Source organism: Emys orbicularis, chromosome 18 (genome assembly GCF_028017835.1).
Source record: "Emys orbicularis isolate rEmyOrb1 chromosome 18, rEmyOrb1.hap1, whole genome shotgun sequence".
In the NCBI taxonomy this organism is placed as follows: domain Eukaryota; kingdom Metazoa; phylum Chordata; order Testudines; family Emydidae; genus Emys; species Emys orbicularis.
Window position 1 is genome coordinate 12,364,339 of NC_088700.1, and position 25,457 is coordinate 12,389,795.

Genomic DNA, 25,457 nt, shown 5'->3' on the forward strand with positions numbered 1-25,457 from the left:
ATTCCTGCCTGACATATTGGCCTTTTGATGTCATTGGCAGCAGGCATAAATTAGAGGCCCTCTGGCTCTCTCACTTATTCCAGGCAGCCAGCCCAGATTGCGTAAAGCCACTGTTGCACTGCCCTCTCCTGAGTTGCGCTGTGCTCTCCTCACCCGAAGCCAAGAATCTGGGCTAACATATATATGTGCACAGAGATGCTGATGTTTATAGAGCTATATACACACAAGCACCTAATTAGATACCTGGAGAGAGAGAGACAGATTAGGGCTGTCAAATGATTAAAAAAATTAATTGTGATTAATCGCACTGTTAAACAATAATAGAATACCATTTAGTTAAATATTTTGGGATGTTTTCTACATTTTCTAATATATTGATTTCAATTACAACACAGAATACAAAATGCACAGTGCTCACTTTATATTTATTTTTGATTACAAGTATTTGCACTGTAAAAAAAAAAAAAAAAAAAACCAAAAGAAATAGTATTTTTCAATTCACCTAATACAAGTACTGTAGTGCAATCTCTTTATCATGAAAGTTGAACGTACAAATGTAGAATTATGTAAAAAAAAAAACCCTGCATTCAAAAATAAATCAATATAAAATTTTAGAGCCTGCAAGTCCACTCAGTCCTACTTCTTGTTCAGCCAATCGCTCAGACAAACAAGTTTGTTTACATTTATGAGAGATAATGCTGCCTGCCTCTTGTTTACTATGTCACCTGAAAGTGAGGACAGTTCTCATGGCACTGTTGTAGTTGGCATCGCAAGGTATTTACATGCCAGATGCGTTAAAGATTCATATGTCCCTTCATGCTTCAACCACCATTCCAGGGGACATGCGTCCATGCTGATGACGAGTTCTGCTCAATAACAATCCAAGCAGTGCGGACGGACGCATGTTCATTTTCATCATCTGAGTCAAATGCCACCAGCAGAAGGTTGATTTTCTTTTCTGGTGGTTTGGGTTCTGTAGTTTCCGCATCAGAGTGTTGCTCTTTTAAGACTTCTAAAAGCATGCTCCACACCTTGTCCCTCTCAGATTTTGGAAGGCACTTCAGATTCTTAAACCTAGGTCGAGTGCTGTAGCTATTTTTCAAAATCTCACATCGGTACCTTCTTTGCGTTTTGTCAAATCTGTTGTGAAAGTGTTTTTAAAATGAACATGTGCTGGGTCATTATCCGAGACTGCTATAACATGAAATATATGCAGAATGCTGGTAAAACAAAGCAGGAGACATGCAGTTCTCCTCCACCCCGCCAAGGAGTACAGTCACAAATTTAATTGACGCATTATTTTTTTAACGAGCATCATCAGCAAGTAAGCATGTCGTCCTGAATGGTGGCCAAAGCATGAAGGGGCATACGAATGTTTAGCATATCTGGCATGTAAATACCTTGCAACGCCGGCTACAAAAGTGCCATGCAAACGCCTGTTCTCACTTTCAGGTGACATTGTAAATAAGAAGCAGGCAGCAGTATCTCTCAACAATGTAAACAAACTTGTTTGTCTTATCAATTGGCAGAACAAAAAGGAGGACTGAGTGGACTTGTAGGCTCAAAAGATTTACACTGTTTTGTTTTTGAGTGCAGTTATGTAACTAAAAGTTTACAGTTCAAAGTAGTACTAAAAAATTAGTTTCCCCATCAAAAAACCACTGGAAATTTGAAAGTTTCAAAGTTTGTCATAAAATAAGTGCCAAATTACAGAACTTCCCTCACAAGAATATTTCCTATTGACTTCTGAGGGGGAAGCTCATTCTTTCAGTTCTACATTGGAGGCTCTACTTGTAGGGGTATCTCTGAGACAGCTGGATTCTGATAGGCTTGCTCAGGTTGAGTAGCACCTTCCTCCGAGATTAGCTCAAGTGATTTAAATGTAGGGTGACCAGATGTCCTGATTTTATAGGGACAGTCCTGATTTTTGGGTCTTTTTCTTATATAGGCTCCTATTATCCCTCCACCCCCTGTCCCAATTTTTCACATTTGCTGTCTGGTCACCCTATTTAAATGGGGCTACTCAGAGAGTGAGCAAAGGTATAACAGTCGGGCCTTGTGAAAGGCATCAGTGCGGTTCACTGAACAGTGTTGCCAAAACAGTGTTGGGTATTTCTAGCTTGTATAAATGTCTTTTTTTATTTTGCACCACACAAAAGCCCTGTGGGTGCTTCAGAAATGTTTATTGCCAATGTTCATATACTTAGTTAGTAAATATTTGGCTATCTAAGCAATAATGACTAATTGCTTTAAACATTTTGTTCATGAAATGTCATTATACACTAAACATATGACAGTACTAAGAGAGCCTCTATTCAAGCTTTAATGCCCCCTCAGCCAAATTCACACGCGTATGTTGTATACTGTATAGTTTTTAACTGAGTAGAGTGAAAGCTGAAATTATAAAGGTAAAAAGCTCACCTAGCTTTCTTTAGAATCACTCTAATTACCCACTGACACCTTCATTTAAAAAACAAAACAAAAATATCTTGCTAAAGCCTCGTTAAACCTTTGGATGTGCTTTTCTGTATTTCACTTCCTTTTGTCGTTAGCTACCAAGATGTTTGTGTGTAAACAGATACTTTTCCCTGTCTGATTCAGCGATACCACAAGCCAACGTTCAGAACATTACACGTTCTTCCGTGGGGCAAATTCAGGCCACTTCCTCCATGTACAAGTACAGAGCAAAACAGGCAACTAAGTTGTGTCAGTCTGCTATGGTTGTCTACAAAACTCATAAAGTTCACGTTCCATTGATCTTTGGTGGCCAGAGTTACTAGGTGAAATTCTATGGCTCATCGTTATGCAGGAGGTCAAGACTATACAATCATAATGGTCTCTTCTGGCCTGAAAAACCTATGAACCTATCATATCTATATAAAAGGAGTATGGCTGGCATGTGTTAGTGAAGATATGGTCTAACCCAACCCCTCGTGTTTAGTGCAGGTTGATTGTAGCCCCGGCAAGAATATCTGCATGGGGCCACAGCTGTGTCAGAGTAGACATCTGGATTAATGCTGCTTTTACAGTATTGATATTATAAGGTATGCCTGTCCTGTCCTCCCCCCACATCCCCCGAATCAACAGGACCTGAATTTGGCACATGAGGATGACCTCTGATGTTACACATATTGGACAGTGGTGTTACTGAAGGAATTTGGCAGGAGAAGGTTGGGAGAAGGTGCCTATACTGAAGAAAGCTTTTATTGATGCACAGATGAGAAGCTACAGGTCGAAAAGAAATACAGGAACCCTATAGGACAGTGCGATTTAGGGGATATTTGGCTGACCAAAATGTTTCATTAGAGCTTGCTGTTGTCTATATACTACCTCTGTTTGCTCAGAGAGTATGCGCATCCTAGCCAAATATCTTGCAATAGAGATTGCCACCATATTATGTAGATTCTTCAGTTAATCTAATCAATAAGGGACTGACTCTAAGAACATAAGAACGGCCCTACTGGGTCAGACCAAAGGTCCATCTAGCCCGGTATCCTGTCTTCTGACAATGGCCAATGCCAGGTGCCCAAGAGGGAATGAACAGATAGGTAATCATCAAGCGATCCATTCCCTGTCGCCCATTCCTTTGCTTCTGGCAAGCCGAGGCTAGGGACACCATCCCTGCCCATCCCGGCTAATAGCCATTGATGGACCTATCCTCCATGAACTTATTTAGTTCTTTTTTGAACCCTGTCATAGTCTTGGCCTTCGCAACATCCTCTGGCAAGGAGTTCCATGGGTTGACTTTGCGTTGTGTGAAGAAATACTTCCTTTTGTTTGTTTTAAACCTGATGCCTATTCATTTCATTTGGTGATCCCTAATTCTTGTGTTATGAGAAGAAGTAAATAACACTTCCTTATTTACTTTCTGCATACCAGTCATGATTTTATAGACCTCTATCATATCCCCCCTTAGTCATCTCTTTTCCAAGCTGAAAAGTCCCAGTCTTATTAATCTCTCCTCATGCGGAAGCCATTCCATACCCCTAATCATTTTTGTTGCCCTTTTCTGAACCTTTTCCAATTCCAATATATCTTTTTTGAGATGGGGCGACCACATCTGCACACAGTATTCAAGTACTCTGCCAGCTTTACTCACATTGACTCATTGGTCCCTTAGGGCCCAATCCAACTCCCATTAAAATCAGTGGAAAGGTCACCATTGACTTCACTTGGAATTGGATCTGAACCATACTATATAAATACTCCCCTTAATTTCAGTGGAAGTAATTGCATAGTAAGAGTCTACTCAATTTGAGCAAGTTTGGGAGAAACTGGATCTAAACAACTTAAGTCAACAGATGCAAAATTGCACCTGGTGTGAAATTCCCATGGTAATTGGCACTTTGCTATCCAAAAATAAATGAAAACCATACAATCACTACATAAATCCCAGGCATTCAGAATGGATTTGGCTGTTTAGCAAATTCTAGTGAGTTCCACGTGTAATTTTTATTTAGCACAGGGTGTTACACAGCTCGGGGATGTGGAGAAATAATTCTTGAATTTAAAAAAGAAATAGCACAAAACTGTTAAATATTCAAAGAAACGATGTGAGATACCGGTCCTACATTCAACCTGTTTTGAGTTAGGCCTCCAAACTGATGATTTCTTGAATCCTTCTCCTTGGGAAGAGGCAAAAGTCCATCCAATAAGCAAGAGCAGACATCAGCTTACTTCAAAGGGTTTCAGTCAGCATCAGTATGAAGGGTCACTGGCAACTTGAAATCCTAGTCAGTCTTTAAAAATGTAGTTAAAAGTAGTTGCAGGTGCCTGCATCCTGCAAATTTCTGTGGTTTTCAAATAATATTTCCCATAACATTTTTCTCTCTCCTTTTTTGCTCTGAAAGACCCACACAAATAGAAGCAATTGACAGACAGTACAGGGGAAACAGTGGAAACTGATCTATACTAGGTGCTGTAATCAACTAGAAATGGAGAAAGATTATGTTTCTCTATGTTCTTTTAATTATAGTCATTTTAGATGTTATGTGTAAAAATAATGTTTTTTTTAAATCCGGCAGAAGTATAATCTTTAAGTTGACTGTGTCCCTTCAAGGAAGGTAGAGGGGCAAAAAAAGCATATGCAGAAAATAAGGAACCACTTACATAACTCTTAGTTTCATTTATGCTTGCTCTGTATTTTCAAATGCCATTTTTAAGGGCATACAAAATCCAGTTCTTTGTTACTTGATATTAATTTTATGTTTTATTTTACAATTGCTGAGTGGCAGTAACACAAGCTTTTTCATTTAAAGAGCAACTCTTTTAAACAAACAGAAAAATCCAGATTTTACCTATATTACTAGGCTCAACCAGATTCTGTTCTCCAGGCCATCCCAGTAAAAATGAGAGGGATTTTGTGGTTTCTTTTCTAGTGGAAGTTGTTGACTTTATTACAATGTAACTTTTCTTTCCATTGCACCAGTCAATACGTTTCCTTGATCATTTTGTCTCACCTCTGTGACATACTGTTCACCCTGTTCATTGATGTGCCACCTTAACTATCAGTCCGCCTGTAGTAAGTGTTTCTTCATTATGGGTGATATGTAGCGTCAGCATACAAGAATCATAGAATATCAGGGTTGGAAGGGACCTCAGGAGGTCATCTAGTCCAACCCCTTGCTCAAAGCAGGACCAATCCCCAGACAGATTTTTGCCCCAAATCCTTAACTGGCCCCCTCAAGGATTGAACTCACAATCCTGGGTTTAGCAAGCCAGTGCTCAAACCACTGAGCTATCCCTCCCCCCTGGAGTAATTGCATCCCTTGCCCTTGGGAATGTTCATTATTTTAATACATACCCTGTGCCAAGACCAGTTTTTTAAAAAGCCTTAATTTATTCTGGCCTGAACAAAGAATAGTTTCTAATTTGGCATGTTTAATCTAGTGTTTACAAATATGATGCTTAGTTAATTTACCAAAAGAGAAAAAATCCCTCAGAAGTTATCTGGGATCTTGCAGGTTCCCACCATCACACCTAAAGGTTAATTAAGCCCAGAGCTGTCTTTTTGCTGTAGAAACAGTAAATGTTGAGGTGTCCTTGTTAGTCTCCTCTTTAACAAGTGTGTGTTTTCTCTTGCTGACTCACCGGCAGACTCACTCTTTGTATTTTCACAAAGAACTCATGAAGAGGACTTTAGGGAAACCCACGTGTGCCGTTGAGGCTAGGGACTATGTTGTAAGTTTGTGTATGGTGTGATCAGCCCATACAGTTGCTGCACAGTCACTAACCCCACTTACAACACTGCAAAAGGGTGCTTCAGTGGAAATGAGGTTCACAGAAGGCATAAGGAAACTGCAAATTCATTGTGAGGTGAGCCATGATTTATTGATAGAAACAACTGATCCTGTGAAAGAGGGGCAGCTGTTAGTACTGGAAAAGCTGGAATTGGCACCACTAAAATGGTTAAACATGGGAAATTCAGACCACAGTGGAACCTGCTTAAAGTGAGTTTAGCTGTCGCAAACCTCTATAGGAAAGCATAACCCCAAACTATTTCAACCCACTGCAGTGTGCTAATTGCAAGGCTGGTTAGACTTGTAGGCTGACCTCTGCTATACAGTGAGGTTTTTCTGTATAAAGGTATTCTAAGAGGGTTCCACTCTGTTAAGAATATTTTTGTGGCTTTTCGTAAATATAAGCCTGTCCATGCAGAATGGCCGTGCATTCATATCAGTGCAGTGATACTGTGCTGTCTACAACAGAGCTTTAACTTGCACTGCTACCACCACTAAAGCTTCCCTGAACTTCACGTAACATTTGTGGTTCATGGGATCAAGAGCTGCGACTTCTAAACAAGATGCACAAAGCCAGACTGTAGAGGAGATTGTTACAGGATCAAAGATGAAACATTTTAGCCTTTGATAAACCCAACGTCCAATCCCCTGTCTTTTGTAAGTGAGGTTATTGTCCGTGATTGTCCAATAACACATGGACTCGTTGGCTTTCGTGCTCTGTCATGTGTTATTGAAGCTTGTGGCTCTTAGGCTCTTCATTGTTCCCTGCAATGCTAAGTTAGACCTGTCTTAAAGGGACAGTTGGGTGGGATTTGCTCATTACGTTTTCTAGAAACGTCACTCTCTAATCGTTTGAAGAAAAGTCCCCATTCTCCCATGAACTGAGCAAATCTCTAACTGTGAAAACCCAACAGAATTGGCCAAAAAAAAAAAAGGGGCAGTCATTTAGTAGCTACATTTAATACACGTTTGTTTTCAGTCTTCTCAGATGTACAGCAATTGAATTGCTGCCATATAATGTCAACGTTTTCCAAAAACAGAAAACTTTGAATCTGCTTTTAAATTCAGCATTTCATTGTTTTCATTTGATTTACAACCTATTAGAATCTCTACTGCTTTGTTATTCATGCTGTGTATAACAATGCCTGTTGTACATTTTTGGGGGTGTTATTAATCAAATTTCTGATTTTCATAATACTTAACAAACAACAACATACGTATTAGACATGCAATGTCTATTATTCCTTAACATTTGCTGAATTTACAGTAAAAGAATAGTTTTAATGCTGATGACTCTTTGGCCATAGTTTAGTCTTTAGAATGATTAGTGTTTAGAATGTAGCGCATGTAGCAAACATTTGTGCATTATAGAGTGCTTTGTAGGTAAATATTTTTTCTGCACCATAACTGTTGTGTGTATTTATGTACAAGGATCTCAACTTGTGCTGATCATGTCTATGCTAAAGTTCACAGGAATGCTAAAGCAAGTATGAAAATAAGGGCTGCCTAGATTTGAATTTCTTCAGCAAGATATTTAGTAGGTTACTCTTTTCATTTATATAATTATTCCTCGTCTGTCAAAAATAGATTACTTTGGTTTGGTTATTTCAAGGGCCTCTTCATTTCTTGAGTTAGACTTCTCTGGGCTTTGGGGTTAGGGCCATATTTTTATTTACTGGCTGAATTAACTGCAGGGGAACCTAGTTGACCAGTTTAATTATCACAAAAATGCAATTCAGGATGGATCAATTCATGGGGAATCTATCATTATTTGTTTTAAGACCACATTTTTGTTTGAATGCTTGGCTTTTTATTTTAATATAAAATTAGACTCTGCCAAGTGACTGTAAATAACCTTGAAAGCTTCATAAAGATTAAAATGCAATGTCAAAAAAAGATGTGCTTAACTTGTGCTTCCACTGCCCTACCATTATTTTAGGTCCAGTCTTAGAGAACTGTGCTTTCCTAAAACTGGCACTTCTGTTAGCTTATTAAAGATCAGAACACAATAACAGTGGACTTCCCAGTTTTTAATTGCATGAAACTTTTGAATGCAGAAGTTCACCAAAGTTTTAAATTATGGCTTAGCTCATGGTGTGAGCGGAGTGCCTGCCCTCCATGTTCCATCTGTCTTTCTTTGCTTCAGCACAGAGTATATTCAAATACATTTATATGTTCTAGGGGTTTGCTACATAGTTTGTGCATCTCAGCCATTACGCCTGAGAGGCTTGCAATAGTCAGAATGCAGATTATCGGAGAATGAGGTGGGATGAGCTCTTAGGAAACAAAGTTGGATTCTTCCCTCCCTTCCAAGCAATAACCTTTAAAACCCAGTTTCTTATATTATACAGCAGTTAAATCATGTCCCTAAGTCCAGTATGGAATGGTGCTGAAATACTTCTTTGTATTCTGTGCAGCTCCTGGAAAGCACCCTGTGTTGCAGCTGTGACAGTGGCTTTGCAACACTAGTAAGAAGACACTGTAGTTTAGGTAATGAGGTACTGCAACACCATTTAAGATAGCTGTATTTGTAAATTTTTTAGGACAGGGACAAATCACCCATATGGCCTTTAATGCACAACGCTCAGGCTCTTAGTATCCAGGCTAATTGAATGATAAGGTATTGGCTGTACATAAAGAAATATAGTAGCCTTTGAGGAAAGGGATTGTATGTATCACATAAGGGACTTGTATATCGGTCAATAGCATGGGCATGGAGATAAAAGTGAAAATCCTAAATGGAAATAATTGGGTAAAAAGGAGGATAGAGATCTTCTTTTCTTTGCTGTGATCTTCTCAGACCTTATAATCTAAACAAGCTAGATTAGTAGTTGGATGGGAGACCTACAAGGATGTCCTAGGTGCTGCAAGAAGTGGTGTTGGTTATTACACAGAGGACACTCTTCCCTCTTAATTAATGCTCTAGTATGGTAGTAAGGGAATACTGTCTTTTGGGTGGAGATGTGCAAACTAGGCCCCGACCACTTGGAATCATTATAGATCCCATGGCATGTTTTACAGGAGGGGCCCAAGGGTTAGTCTCCATGTCCTGGCAGAATTTCAATTCATTATTTCCCACTTCCTGTCCTAATGAGTTGTATAGCTTGGCTGGCACCTGTGACGTGTGTTGGGCGCCACCCCAGCAGAGGCTGAATTTCAGCACCGCCTCAGTGTTGAGTGCGGTGACTCACCTAATTATGTAAGTATTGCAAAGCACCAGTTTTTCTGAGTGAAGGTGCTACTTAAAGGGGATACGCTGTTGCTATCTTAGCCATTGAAGTAAGTCAGCCTGGGTCACGTTTTCCCCTGCACTGCCAAAGCAAATATGCAAAGGTGTAACATGTTTTCCTTTTCCACTTCTACTGATGAAATGGCAGCCGAATGGTAGGGTTTGGCCCATCTTGTGAACTTTTGCACAGATCTATTACTAGTGTTACCCATTTTCACATACCAACAGTGAGGAGAATATGTGTGTCATTTTATTATAACAGTAGGACTGAAGAAGTTCCTCTTCTACTGATGCGCTTGTTTTTTCTCTTTTTTCCTCTACCCCTACAATTTTTACATGAAGCTTTCTCTCAAGCTGGTAAGCACAATTACAGCATGTTTGTCCTGTGTTTTAACCACAGTTTTCTGTGTGTGTTTTTCTTTGTGTGCACTATGACACCTACAACATGACTGACATTAATTTTAAATTTGTTTCTTCTTTGTGTTTGCTTTGTTTGACATTTATCAGATAACTTTGAATACGCAGGTCTGGAATCTAATAGAGGTGATCAGAATTCAATCTTTCTAATAAGCTGCTAAAAAATTAACTCTAATTTATAGTGTAGTTTTATCTTTATTTTTTGTAATCTAGGGCAGGGGTTCTCAAACTTCATTGCACCGTGACCTCCTTCTGACAACAAAAATTACTACATGACCTGATCAGGAGGGGGAAACAAAGCCTCAGCCCACCTGAGTCCCACCTCCCCAGGTGTGGGGGGGCCCCAAAGCTAGAGCCCCACCACCCTGGGCGGGGGTAAGGGGGGGCAAAGCCAAATCCCAGGGCTTCAGCCCATGACAGGGGTCTGTAACCTGAGCCCCGATGGCCACGGCTGAAGCCCTTGGGCATCGGCTTCAGCCCCGGGCGGTGGAACTCGGGGTTCAGCCCCAGGCTCCAGCAAGTCTAAGCTAGCCCTGGCAACGCCATTAAAATGGGGTCCTGACCCACAGTTTGAGAACCGCTGATCTAGGGCTATAAAAATGTAGCAAAAATTACACCAATCAGTTCTATTGCTGTACCTGAAATATACATGGGAGAATTAATGTTGTAAGTGTCTCTGCTGTGGCTGTGCTGTGGCCCTTTTATACAGAGCAAATAAAAGCCTTTTATCTGACTGCAACACAGTCATAAATTGTATGTTTTCCATGTTCAGGTACTAATAATCACTGGAAGTCTGAATCATTGTTACCTGCATTTTACAGCCCTATATAGTCCTCCAGAAAAACTAACAATTAAATTAATTAAAGTTAAATAAACCTTAACCAAGAAGGTTAACTCAGTTTGATTTAAATTTGCAAATGATCGTGTATATATGAATCCTAAATCTAGTCTTGGATACAACCAGGATGATATCTTGAAATACGGTAAGAGAGAATGCATCGCAAAACTGAAAAGGGAAGGGGTAAGAGCCCGTGTGAACAGAAATGACGTGATGTTGTATTTTACATCCAAGACAGCATACTGTTAAGGCAGAGTTATCCGAACCTTGGTATGTTTTGGATAACTTGTCTTGGCTTTCTTGCCACACCTGATCCTAGCCAGAAGAATTCAATTTAAATAGTTTGCTGAATCATTTCAGGCCAACATGTAGGAGGGTAGAAAGGACTGATGTAAGTTTTAGGAAGCCTCAAAGGATCTGCAGTAGCTCATTAGTGATGTTAGTTTGGGAGGTTTCCTTCTTCTGGTCAGTCAGGGTCTTTAAGTTTCTTTCACCCCATTATTCTTGAGGTCACCATTCTGCACCAAGTCTCCCCAAAGCAGGTGACTTCTGTCACAAGGCGAGAGACTTATTGGTGGCTTCCTCTAAGAATCCCTGTGCCATTAAGGCTACTCACCTCCACTGCAGTGCCTGCAGCAGGGTTTATGCATCTTCATGGGCATTTCAAGCCCTTCTGCTCCACTGATGCAGTGCAAAGCATCACTTAAGTAGCCTTAGAAGTACAACTCATGTAGCCATTACCTTTCCAGACACAGTCCAAACCTAAATACTTCAGCCCCATGACAGTCCCAAGTTAAAATGGCAGAGATCCCTCGGTTACTTACAAACCCAGTTGCCCTTAGCTCTGTGTAGCTCAAAAGCTTGTCTCTCTCACCAGCAGAAGTTGGTCCAAGAAAAGTTATTACCTCACCCACCTTGTCTCTCCACCAAGCCACAGAGCTAGCAGTCATTGATGTTTATACAGAGTCCTTCCACTCATTCTATTTGCTAGTCATATTACTAGTAAGCAGCTGATGCATTATGTGTGTAAGCCAGACTTTTCTGTGCAGCAGCGTGTAGTGTAAAGTATAGCCAACGTGTGCAAAAGGTTCTTGACATGACCCTTTTGGGTCAGAAGTTGGAGCCTCCTTTTTGATGAGAAGTTACTCAGTGAATTCAGTGAGGGTTCTTTTTGAGTGTCAGGGATGTAATTCTATACAGCGTTAATGCATTGGTCTGAAATATTGTCTACTAGCGCCCACCGTATTGCTAATCCTGATGTGCTTGGATGCTGCAAGTGTGGGCCGAAGTTTCTGGATGAGGAGAGTTTCAGAATTAAACCCCCATGTTAAAAGGGCTTTTCCATTTTTAGTTAGGTGCTTTTGTGACTTCCAGTTAAGGTATCATTGGGGGGAGTCTGTTGCATGTGCGTATCCTCTAAGTAGTGTGTTTTTGTAGCCTTTCATGTAGCTACACATCCCTCCCGTCCTCCAAACAACTCCAGACTCTGTTATTTCCTACATTCACATTCATTTTGCCTTCTAATCCTTTCATAAAATGGGAATCTTTTTTGAAGTGGACTTAAATTCCACTAAAGAGACCAAGCCCAGGGATATGGGAGATCATTGTCCCTTTAAGTGAGAGTGCCAGTTTTCCCTTAATGGCCTGTCCAGTGTATGTTACACTCCCACTCCTACTAGGGCCGGGGGAGCACAAGGTGACCCATTATAATTGCCCTCCGCTCCCTTCCTACACACACAGGCTGTCTAGAACATAGCACCCTCTACAACTCGGAAAAAGCAGGCTGTCCTGGAGAACCCAGCCAGTGCGCATCTGAAAAGGTCTGTGTGCAGCTTTTGAGGCAAAGTATTTGCTGAATCACACTCTTCTGAGGAAAGCATTTGGCATTTTAACACAATCCACCTAGCAACTTCGATCACAAGCCATCACTAAGCTGCTTGGCCAGCTGAACTTTGTCTGGATTTGCATTTGCAGGGTCGGCTCTCCCTCCCCCCCACCCCAATATCCCTTTGTATGAAGGAATTGTTGGCATTAAATTTGTAAAATCCGCTGTATAAATTCAGGTTAGTAATTTAGATTAGGGTAAAGCTAGTTTATTAATACTGAGATGTCTTCAGCCTCACTCACAATAACCCTTCCACTCATCTCCCTGCCAGAGAAAGCAGGGGCTGCCATTAAAAAAAAATCATAAAGGGCTCGGAAACTCACTGTGCATATGTTCTATCTACTCTATAAACCCCGTGCTGCCAGGAAGGGGGGGAGCAGTAGTCTGAAGGCAGACGGGGTATTTTGTTTCAAACAAAATCAGAAACAGATGAAAGATGGGAGGCCTGATTCTCCCCCCTCTTGTTCTGGTTTTTTTGATAGTATAACTCTGTGACTCTAATGGAATTACTCCCAATTTAAATCAGTGTAAGTGAGAGGAGAACCAGACCTGCTGAATGGTTCAGGGATTCAACATATGGTGCATCGGTCGTGACTCACTGGAAAGAATACAGTATGGTTATAAATTGCATGCATAGCCCCAAAGGTAAAATTTCTATAGAGTGAGTGAGTGCAAGAGAGTCTTAACATCAGAGAGCACTTCTAAGGGAGTGGAAAATGATTTACCCGTTTTATCAAGGTTACTTCTATGGCGCTAGCACCCACAATCTCCATGTTGCCAGAGGAAGCCATATCCTAGCTGTGGGTTTGCAGTTTATAGTTGCACAGGTGAAACGGAATCACAGCATGAGAGTATCAGAGGGGTAGCCGTGTTAGTCTGAATCTGTAAAAAGCAACAGAGGGTCCTGTGGCACCTTTAAGACTAACAGAAGTATTGGGAGCATAAGCTTTCGTGGGTAAGATGTCTTGCATCTGAAGAAGTGAGGTTCTTACCCACGAAAGCTTATGCTCCCAATACTTCTGTTAGTCTTAAAGGTGCCACAGGACCCTCTGTAGCATGAGAGTAAAAGCTTGCAAGTGAGGATGACATCTGCAGCACAGCAGTGGAAGGCAGGAAAGATTGGGCCTCCAGAGAGAATGGACCTCTCTCAGATAAAATCCGGTGTGGTGTTAAATCAGGATGGAAACAGATTCACAACTTCTAGCATTGGGCTTCCATGTTTCTTGGCTGGCAGTCTTCTGCTGTCTGTTTTCTATGGCTGTGCCATCTGTGGCTCAGGAATGACACTAGCATTAGATGTTTTTCAAATAATTTCCCCTAATTCCATGTGGTGAGAAGGACTTTTTGCTCATGGTGAAATTCACCCCCGTGCAAGTATCTGGCACTAGGGCCATGCTGCATATGAGGGATCTAAGTGATGACAAGGCTTTGTACTGTTGGTCTGGGCAGGGTGAATTTCGCCCCGTGTGAACTTCCACATAGCTAGTAGAATTGGTGCAGTCAACTTTTTTTTAATAAAAGCAATGAACTATTAGTATGTAAATGACATACAACTAATGGAGGAAGTTCATGCAAATTACATGTGTTTATGTTGCCCCTTAATTAGGGAGAATTCCAGGCTCATTTTTATTTGTCCAATTAAAAAGGTCTTGAGTGCCCACTGCATCTGGGCACTAGAGAGCTATAAATTAAACAGGTCTGTAAAAGCTACCCTCTTGGGGCAGCCAAATAAACCACCCTGCACAAGATCAATAGCAATACTCAACTGCCAGGCTAAAAATAGCTCAACGGTGACCGTCTGTAGTCAGGAGTGGGCTGGGCTGAATAAGTGATGTCCTAAAGGGTGTGAAACTCTGACCATGGCAAACAGCAGGAGGAAGGGAGCAAGTTTCATAATAGAAAAAGTCTGCGCTTTGTGCCCTGCTGCTGGCTCTAGAAAGGTTGACCCTAGTCAATGGCACAAGAGTTCCCCAGCTGATTTCAACTGTTGTAATGGGATGTTTTTCAAGTATCCAGGTCCCAACCTATTCAAGGCTTTAGGGATCTAAAGATAAAGCATGCAAATGCTTCAGACCATGGTGATTTTTCACAGATTTTCCTGTGGGGTGTTTTCAAAGTAGAATTTTGAAGGATGGACCAGAATATTTTAGTCTCTCATTTGCCTTTTTCTTTCCTCCCACTCTGTGTGTAGGGGGGAGGACCAGAGGACTTCAGCAATCTCCCACCTGAGCAAAGAAGAAAGAAACTCCAGCAAAAGGTTGATGAGCTAAACAAAGACATTCAGAAGGAGATGGATCAAAGGTAGGCCTAACCGCGATACAATAAAGAATTAGAGAAAGGTTTTCATTAGCAGAACAGTAGTGTCTGAAACACCACTAGCAAGCTGATTCTTTCACAAGCAACAAATAAGAACAAGATAGTAGATCATGCCCTGTGAATCACTATTTGATATGGTGCTCTTGGAATAGAAGATGCAAAGGGCACTCGATGACTAAAAACAGCCAATGAGCTGAGCTAAAATTCCCCCATGGTCTAAGTTCTGAAGTTAATTGTTTAATTTTGACCTACAGGGAAGGTCAAAAGGAGTGGAGGGAAGGGTTGCTAGTTATCTATCTATTCCACCCACCCACTTTTGCAGTGCATTCCGCCACTGCTGAGTCAGGATACTAAGGCAATAGCACAAGAATTTCAGTGACTTGTGTAGGTGGTGCCACCACAGACAGTTTTTCCTTCTTTCTGGCACAGCCTTTTTAAGTTGAGCAATTGTGTACTTCTGAGCCAGGCAGGAGTCGCAGATACTTTGTATTTGCCTCTGAATATGAATCAGCCCCAATATTTACAGTATTTTAATACAAGATCCATCTCTATTCAGTTAGCCAAACCACCATGTCTTTCAGGACTACTGAAATCACAGACCCCTCAGCACTGAGCAGGTGGCTTATTGTAAATATATCAAGCCTGTGTACGGCAACCTTGGAAGCTTTCCATTTCTCTCCAGTGCCCATTTCCTGGAAGCAGAAGAGCTAATGATTCTTGCGCTTTTGCAGATTTGTTATTAGGAGACTTCATTTGTCATCCTACTTGAGAAGCAAGCACATCAAGTGACTCCATTTATATTGATCGGTTCTGGCCGCTTGTATTTGCAGCTTCCTATGTTCATTCACATCTTGGGCTAGGATTGGCCCTTTAATTGTGCATTTTAACCAGTGTCTTTTTTGTTTTCACAAAAAAAGTGTTTAACTATGATCTGATAACCCTGTTAAAAGTCAGTTCACAGCTTATTTGTATAAGTGATGTGGGGATGTTAATCCCTATTTCATATCAGAAATAAGAAAGGAGGCCTATAGGTAAGCTGTTTACTTTTGTTTCACATGTTCCCTTTATATAATACAGTAGCTATAGTTTTTCTCCTTGAATAGATTTCCCTTTCCCCTTAATTTTCTTTAATTGATTTCAGTGTAACCTAATATTAAAATCATACATGAAATCAGTGCAGAGTGAGGACTACAATAGACAGAGAGATAAGATTGGTGAGCAAGGTACTAACAGCAACAGTCAGAGACACACAAAATGAATACAAAAAATGAGTTAAAATTTGAAATAATGCCCCTTAAGGCTCCAACCACAGAACAATCCCACTTCCTTGCCATCCACTCCTTTTCCCAGTTTCTCCAGGCCCAAAGCAAAAGCAGACACAGGGCTGCCATTGTCAAAGATTTTGTGGGAACCTCGCAAATAAAGAGTTGTAACTTGGATTGTGGGACTTTGATTCAAGTGATGCCTGGAGCAATGCTGAAGAGGCACACCAGTAATGAGAACTCAGCTCATAAATCAACTCATTTTTGAATCCTAAAATGTTTCTTGTTCTGCAGAGAAAATCTCTTAAAATTCATCCTCAACCTGCCTCAAGTCAGGTGCAACACGTTGCCATGAAAGATGACTCCGCAGGACATGCCTTCTAGTTGAGCACAGGACAGCGTGTAGCATGTTAACGTTGGCTTTGTGATATCAGATTCCTGATATTGTGCTTCAAAAGCACCATCACTGAGTTCCTAGGCATTTGGCACCTGAGTTGATATGAAATGTGTAGCCTTTAACACAGTCTCAAAATGCTGCATAACTTAACTAGACTTAGTGTCACATCATGACCCAAGGTCCATCTGTTGCACACTGTTACCAAGCCAAACCATCTGGATTTAGTTTTAGTCTGAACAGTGGAGCAATGTGAAATAAACTGATCAGCAGGGATCCTAGAAATGTTTGCCACTGAAAAACGCGAAAAAGCGCAGAAGTTGCCTTTTTACAAAGCATCTTTAGTTTTTACATTTTGGGGAAAAAATAAAAACATATACAGTAGAACCCCCTGCCACCAGCACGCACACAGGAATATGGGAAATTGACGCTTTAGCTCCGGGCAGTGGGACTCGGGCTGCCAGCCCCGGGCGGCAGGGCGCAGGCTACAGATTTCATTTTAATCGTGGAAAAATGCAGATTTTTATGGTGGTTTTTTTTATCAGAGAATTTTGAGGTTTTTATCATGGAAAACAAGGATTCCTGCTATCAGGAGCAAATTATGTTGCATATTCTTAAGGTGAACACAATGCAATAGGCAGAGCGAGAATTTCTGATTAGCACTCCATTCTGTTACTGGAATGCCCACATCCCAGCCTTTAGCCTATTCTCTAGGATGGCATTCAGCCCAGGATGTGGAGAGATGATATAAGCACTTCAATATGTCCATAAGGCTGGGAAGATATTTATCTAGCGCGGGGTGGGCAAACTAATCCGGCCCTCGAGCTCCTGCTGTGGAGTGGGGTCCGGGGCTTTCCCTGCTCCAGCTGAGGAGCAGGGTCGGGGCTTGCCCCGCTCCGCATGGCTCCTGGAAGCAGCAGCATGTCCCCCCTCTGCGGCCAATGGGAGCTGCGGGGGCAGCGCTTGGGGCAGGGGCACTGTGCGGAGCCCCCTGGCTGCCCCTCCGCGTAGGAGCCAGAGGGGGGACATGCTGCTGCTTCCGGGAGCTGCTTGAGGTAAGTGCTGCCCGGAGCCTGCACACCTCACTCCCTCCCGCACCCCAACCCTCAATTTTGTGAGCATTCATGGCCTGCCATACAATTTCCGTACCCAGATGTGGCCCTCAGACCAAAAAGTTTGCCCACCCCTGTTCTAGCGAGTTCAGAGGCCGTTCTTTGCAGGGGGGAAATGGGGGGGGGAGAGCTGTGGGTGTGAATGAAAGATAATTCCACACCTTGACTCTCCCCATCTCCTCCCCCAAAAATATCCTAATCCCAGAATAGAGTCACTTTTTTCCTTGGATTAGTTGGATGTCCAATTCCCATTCATTGTAATCTAAATCTAATCCTGCATGTTTACACTGGCTCAGTTCCTTTCTTATGCCACTCTTGGAAATGATTTGCTTGTAGAGCTAATTCTACCATCTTTAGTTACACTGAAAAAACCCCATGGGCTGTTTGTGGAGTAAGGCTCAACATGACTAAGGGTGCACTGTCTCAAGTCTTACAAATTGTTGCTAAAGGCTATCCCCAGTTCTTGCAATGCCTGATAGTTTATAAACTCTCTTCCATGCAGACAACTTTGATACATTAAGGAGAGATCTTTAATTAGTAAATGGGTGGCACTAAACAAAACAAAAGTCCTGGCATGGTTTCTCCCTACACTTTGTTACACCTGTAACCTGTTGTGCTTGAACCATAGACACAGAATGATTGGTTTGGAACTTTTTGGTTTCTCCAGAAGGATTTACACACCCAGCTGCTGCCTGACTTACTGGTGTTGCATTTTCCTTATTTCTCACAGAGATGCCTTAACAAAAATGAAAGATGTCTACATCAAGAACCCGCAGATGGGAGATGCAGCCAGCGTGGATCACAAATTAGCTGAACTGGGACAAAATATGGAAAAGTTGCGACTAGAGGCCCAGAAATTTGAGGTCTGGAAGGGGTTTAAGTACTAATGCACTTTCATGATGGTAGCTTTAAACAAATAGGCCCTGATTCAGGAAACATTTAAGTGCATGCTTAACAGGGATGGATTTAAGTAAGTGCTTAGAGTCAGGCAGTATTTAAATATGTTGCTCAAGTGGAGCCTTACAGCCACCTTTTAGCATAAATATGTCCTGGATCCTTCATTTGCATTTGTCAGCAACTTGATTTTTCTGTAATTTGTCACAGAAACTGCCTTATGTAGAGCAGGGGAATGCAGGAGAATGCCCTGAAATGCTCTGGTACTCTTGCATTTGCAACAATATCAGGTTTTAAATGCCTCTTCGAAGACATAGATACCAGGTGAGAACTTGGAAAAACTCCACTTTAATCTTTTCACACCTGAAGGTGCGTTTTGCCAATCTGATATCTGCTGATGGTAAAAAACTGATGGGCATCAAAAGCTTCATCTCCACCCAACCCCCACCCAGATCTCGTGGGAATCCAAAACAGGATAAAAAAAAAATCAATTGTGAAACACATTATTGTCTAAAGAAGCTGCTATGGTAAATGTGATGAGGATCCATGGACAGAAGCCATGAGACGAAGCACATTTTAAGGAACAATCTCTGCTGTCAACAGAAAGCATTTTAAAGATACAAAGACTCTGGAGTATGACTAATAGTTGGAATAACTGAACCCATTATAAACAGAAACTATTGTAATTACATAAGAAGAAGTAAGGACAGGGAAGGACTACATTCCATGCGCTATAGATTATGTTGTGGACTAAAACGCACACAGCCAATTAATTCTGGATGCTTGTCACATTTGTTTGCCTTACTCTCCATTGCTTGTGAGGCCCCTTTGAAAGCCAACAGCTTTTCCTTTCCTCCCAACTATTGTCCTTTTCCATTTGGCCAATAAGGGATTTTTTTTGTTTTTGGTGCTTCTATGTTTCTGAAATTATCACAGCTTCCTTCTGTTTACCTCTTTGTTCCTAGACCAACAGCACTTCAGCCCAGCTCCAGTAAACTCCTGCTGCTAAGCCAGCAGGGGTGTGACTCACGCAGTGTTTCGTATCAGCCTGTACATTTTTGGCAACCTTATTATTTTTAAATATAGATTTAGAATGCAGAATCTACTCCCCTTCACCTCAGATGACAGCAGTTTGAAGCTTCATTTAAGTGTGTTTATACTAGTGGACTGTTTGCCTGTAGTTTGGTGGTTCAAGTGTTAGGTATATCTCCAAATGGGCAAAGGAAGAGCAAACTCTGTCCCTTGACTACCTGGTGCATAAGAAACCCGTTGCTTTCTGTTTGCAGGGTTGGCTGGCCGAGGTTGAAGGCAGACTACCTGTGCGGACTGAACAGACCAGACGACAGAGTGGAATGTATGACACCCAGAACACGTCAGCCGTCAATAACTGTGCACAGGACCGGGAGAGGTACAGTATCTGTACAGAGCTGTCCAGTCTAGCATGCTAGTTACTGTTACACCTCCCTTCGTTTCGTTAGAGGCAAATTCTTCTGTACAAGATACTGCTGTGCTTCAACAATAGATGTGTAAATCTAGCATGCAACAAGCCTAATCCATGATGAGACTGCAAGCTGCCACTCTGAGAAAATAATTCCTTACTTTGATGCACAAAATTCTAATTTGCCACAGCAAAAATTGGGGAAATGCAAAGAGTGAATGTTTTCCAGGAACAACATTAACAGGTCTAAAGCCCGGTCTGGTTCTGTCACTTCCAAACATGCACACAGGGTAAAATTCATTCCTGTGCAGAGAGTTAGCACAAGGCCTGTTGACCAGTCATGTCTCAGTTAGGACATAAAGTGGGATGTAAGTGTTGCATAGGTGTCATGCTGGCCCGCTGAATAGATGTGAATTTCACCTCTGCAGAGCAGATTGAAGACTGGGGCCACTTTCTGTACCGTTATGCCAGTGCAAAGCCAGAGCAACTCCACTGACTTCTGTGGGGTTCCTCCGGATTTATATGCAGGAAGATAAAGAAGTTGTGTGGGATGCTTACCAGCTGCAGCACTCTGGCTGGAATCCCATCTTTTCCCAGTAAAGACCCCTCCAAACCTCTTGGGAATGGAAAATTGGACAGGAAATCTCACGTGAGCTGGCTGTCTCAGGAAACTTCTAATCCTGCCTGCTCTAGAACTATTGCATGTCATTTGTTCAGTGCATATAATGTTCTCAGACGTTACACACCACTATAGAGGTATCTCCTAATGGAAATAACCTGAAAACTAGAAAGGGAAATATCCAGGTGCACAAAAACTCTGGGAGTGCCCAAAATCCTAGGCCCATCTTCCAATGTGCAGAGGACACTGAGCCCTTCTGAACATGCAGCAAGCCCTTATGCAGTAGCACAGGAGTCGGCAACCTTTCGGAAGTGGTGTGCCGAGTCTTCATTTATTCACTCTAATTTAAGGTTCGCGTGCCAGTCATACATTTCAGCGATTTTATAAGGTCTCTTTCTATAAGTCTATAATATATAACTAAACTATTGTTGTATGTAAAGTAAATAAGGTTTTTAAAATGTTTAAAAGAAGCTTCATTTAAAATTAAATTAAAATGCAGAGCCCCCTGGACCGGTGGCCAGGACCCGGGCAGTATGAGTACCACTGAAAATCAGCTCGCGTGCCGCCTTTGGCACGCGTGCCATAGGTTGCCTACCCCTGCAGTAGCATAAAGAACTACTACGTTGGCCATTGTGAAAGGTAGGCAAGAGGAGATGCATTTGAGAGGCTGTGACAGGAGGAGTTGACTGAACTGATTTCCCCCAGTGTGCTGGAAATGCAGCGACTGACAATGGCACATTCTGACGGTGTATCTAAATGATCAAGTTGGCCCTAACTGCAACCACTCCCTTGGCCCTCAACTTTCCGCAGCTGAGTGTTTCTGGCAGGTGCATGTTCCTTGTCACACTGCTCCTGAGGTTGGTTGCTATAGTTGCCGTATATTTTCCTTTCTTGAGCAGCCCAGATGGCAGTTACACAGAGGAGCCAAGTCAGGAGAGTGAGATGAAGGTGCCAGTGACAGAGTTTGATGACGAGTTTGATGACGAAGAACCACTCCCTACCATAGGAACCTGTAAAGCTCTCTATACGTTTGAAGGTACCACTAACCCTCAGCCTCCATTTCACTTCTTATTTATTACTTATTTATATTACAAGTAGCCTCCAGAGGCCCCCGTTGTGCTATGCACTGTTCACATATAGAGTAAGAGACAGTTCCTGTCGTGAAGAGCAGAAATGGATGTAACATGGTGGCTTGTCCTGCCAGAGCTGGAGGGCCTGGAGAGGGACCAGGTGATTCCCCTATAAACAGCCTCTGGAAGCTGCAGCAAGGGGGGATGCTCAGGGGGAGCAGAGAATGCTAGGAGCAGGCTCCAGCAGAGTCCTGGGATTTGGAGCTAAGACTCGAGCAATTTTGATGGTTGCAAAAGTTGATCCAAAATATTTCCCAAGCTCTTTGCAGACTCCTGGATAGTTTGTTGGGGAGAGTGATATTAAATGAGCTGTTCAGAGTATAAGGAATAGATTTTATGCAAGGATTATTTAGTGTACAAGTACCGTATTCAGCTGTAGACCAGATGAACAGACCCTCCTATCACTGCCAGACACAAGGGCTAGTAAATTTACCCTGTGTATGGTAAATAAACACACTTGCCTTTGGTAGCTGCATCTCAGCACAGTAACAGTAAAGGCTAAATATTCAATACTAGTTAAAAGATATTCAGTGGAGGCCCAATTTCATGACACACTTGCGGCTACTTGTTGATTGTACAGAAATTTTCTATTACAGGTCTGATGTCAGGGTTGCATTCTTCTGGTTCTTTGAATACATGCTGTTTTCTCCCAATTATTGCTGTCTTATTCATGCTGCTCATGCTTAAAGGAGGGTATATTTCAGTACCATTGCTGAGTTTGCCACAATCTGGTCTGTATGTTCTCCCATGGACAGGAAATCCTAAACTACTGTATACTCTGTGTCTCAGGTCAGAATGAAGGCACAATTTCAGTAACGGAAGGCGAAATGCTCTATGTAATAGAGGAAGACAAAGGTGATGGGTGGACGCGAATCCGGAGGAATGAAGAGGAGGAGGGTTATGTCCCAACATCCTATGTCGAAGTCTATTTGGACAAAAATGCCAAAGGTGCTATGACTTACATTTAATATCCTTTTTATGACTTTGCTTGCTTTCACAGGGACATCCCACCCTGAAACTGCTCTATGATGAGCCTTTTTAAGGACTACATAATGCCACAAAGTGCATTATTTCATACTCTTAAATAACGGACTCATATGACTTTATGCACTGTGATTTAGATTGGTCCGATAAGATACTGAGTGGAATAAAACTGTTACAATAGGGGGCTACCCAGCCTTCTCTGGCTGAGACAGCCTCCCCTGGATAGAGCTCAGTTACTGCCAATATACCACCCAGTTCAAGGTGGGGAATATAAGGCCATTCTTAATAACTATGTGTCTTCTCTAGCTATCGAGATGATACTCGATAGCGACATTTCAGCCACAGTCAGAAGTATGCTATTTGTTGCAAACTGACTCCGTGAAATGTTATACATGAAATCATTAGGGTGCTTGTTTGTCTTTCAATGTGGCAGCTTTTCAGAGCCTAATATACTCTCTGTGGGCCATGTAAATTCATCATTCAGTTTGTTAGTATTTATGGGAAGGAGAAGGGGGTCTATCGAAAATGTAACCACAAAATACTCCACCATCCTTGGTAGATCAAGAGAATGGTGGTATTCGACTAGAATTCCCCTCTCCATAGTTGCAGTTAAGAAAATTCTCTTTGGGGCATATGTTGTTACTACAGATGCACAGCACAGTTAGTTGTTTCATTCTCTGCTCACGTACAATCAGTGGAATATTTTAGAGCCTGGATTCATGCCTTTTGTTTCCCTTGTCGCTATTTACACCTCATGACTGAGAGTCTGTGTTGTGTAAGTGAAAAGCGTGTGCATGGAATCAGGGTATGTGCATGCTGCTCCCTGCAAGTATCTCCCTGCTGATAGAGTCCAGTGAGCAATCAGAGGTTCCAGCGCTGAGGGACTGACATCCTGTTTCAAATCAGGAAGATTTTGAAGTTCAATGTTAAATAGTGCATGGATTTTTCAATCATTTAATCCTGCAAGTTGTCATCTTCTTTCATTGAGTCTAAGTATTCTCTCTGCACGAAGTCTTTTTGTCCCTTTTAAAAGGAAGATGTAACTTTCATGCTGGGCTGTAGGCAATAGAAATAGAGGAGCTTCCTGTACAAAACCACACAACTTTATTCATTCACTTTTCTTTGGCTCAGTATTAAGCAATGCAGTACCATGTCCTTTTGAAATGACAGCTTGGATTATTGTTTGATCTTGCCATAATTCAGAGGTCTTCTGTTTGCACTGGCAAAGATAGGATCAGTTGGATCCCTTCCTTCACCAAGATAGTCTGTGCGGAAAACTCAGCATCCTGGATCTTCTCATTACCCTTGTAAAGTGGTATACAGTTAAATGCAAGTACTGCCTACTCCGTATACATGGAAAGGCAGAAAGCTCAGCATCAAATATCCCGTCATTACCCTTGTGCTCTTTGGTATGGAGACTGCCTGCACGCGGTGCCTGCTCCATGCACAGTGGTAGTTGCAAGTCCAGGCTTAATTTTTGTCCTGCAAAAGTCTCTGTTGGCCAACAGAAAACCCACCTCAAAATAACAATTGTTCACCCCTCCCCTTGAATACACTGGCATGCGTAGACATCAGCAGAGCAGCTTGTGAAGTCAGCTGCTCAGGAGCAGAGCAACAAGTTTGGTGGACTATGCCTCTGAGCATGCCCATGTGTCTAAGGGCAGGGTGAAACACTTACATTGACTGAAACCAGCAAAAGCAAGAACCTCGTTAATAAAGGCTGCCACTTTGTCCTTAGCTCACCCCAATGTATGAGGCTATCGAAGGGATCCCCCAGTCCTAGGACACAGGTGGCACCTAGCAAAGAATCTAGTACACTGGTGGCATTGTGCAAATAGTAATAATAACCCTGTGTCATCTTGCATATCATGTGTGCAGTGTGCTACATAAGAGTTAGTGACAGACTTGAAAGCATTTCTGTCCCAGCCCTTGGCCATTTGTTTCACTCTAATTGTTTAAGTTTCCTTGATTTTTTTTTCTAATTGTCTGTAAAGAAAATAGACATGCAGTTTCAGTAAATAAACAGCAAACAGTACAAAGTCATGTGCAGATAAACAAGCTGTAATATGCAGTAAAAGTACAATTTAAGGCCCATACCCTCAGACGTTTAAGCTCCTAACTTCCAGTGGTTTCAATGGAAGTCAGGAGCCTAAACACCTTTGAGGATCTGGGCCTAATTCATTTCCTTGATTTGATTTAAAATCTATAAAAAGAACCTCCCTTAAAAATGGTTGTTAAGATATCAATCTTAAGTGTTTCAGGGAACTTTCAGTAGGTTTAAAAAACGAAGCAGGCCTAGACTTGGGGGTAATATCTCATTTGGATCTGATACTGTATCAGTGGAAGCATTTGCATTTGTCCATTGAAGAAGAATTAAAATAAAAAATGCAACTGACCCGTAAACTAAAGTCCTTACAAGTTTTTGCAGCATTTTTCTTCTTTTGCTTAAGGAGAATGGGTAGCAAATACCTCTAAATGTTAGTTAAACAAAGTGAAATTAGGCTGATTTCACACCAAATGAATAAATTTTGTTACACCTACAGCTAACAGAATGGGAACTTGAAAAAGGCCCGATTCTGTGACCCTTACACAAATAGCCCCATTGAACGCAATGGGACTTCTCATGTGAGTAAGGGCTATTTACTAAGTTTAAAATGGTAGCCAGCAAACGAAAGTTGAGCAAACCCTATGTCAAAAAGA

General features: G+C 41.8%; 1 protein-coding gene across 2 annotated transcripts in view; it reads left to right on the top strand.

Moving 5' to 3' along the window:
- FNBP1 (formin binding protein 1) overlaps positions 1-22,741 on the top strand; it is a 139,368-nt gene extending 116,627 nt beyond the window's left edge. Inside the window, exons 11-16 of one of the 2 annotated variants that reach the window (XM_065419012.1) lie at positions 9,811-9,825; positions 14,800-14,909; positions 18,423-18,555; positions 19,873-19,994; positions 21,543-21,679; positions 22,563-22,741. In XM_065419012.1, coding sequence (XP_065275084.1) covers positions 9,811-9,825; positions 14,800-14,909; positions 18,423-18,555; positions 19,873-19,994; positions 21,543-21,679; positions 22,563-22,741 — 696 coding nt within the window. Of the gene's footprint in view, positions 1-9,810; positions 9,826-14,799; positions 14,910-18,422; positions 18,556-19,872; positions 19,995-21,539; positions 21,680-22,562 lie in introns of both variants that reach the window. The other variant, XM_065419011.1, reaches the window with a different exon arrangement.
- Positions 22,742-25,457: the final 2,716 nt, after the last annotated feature.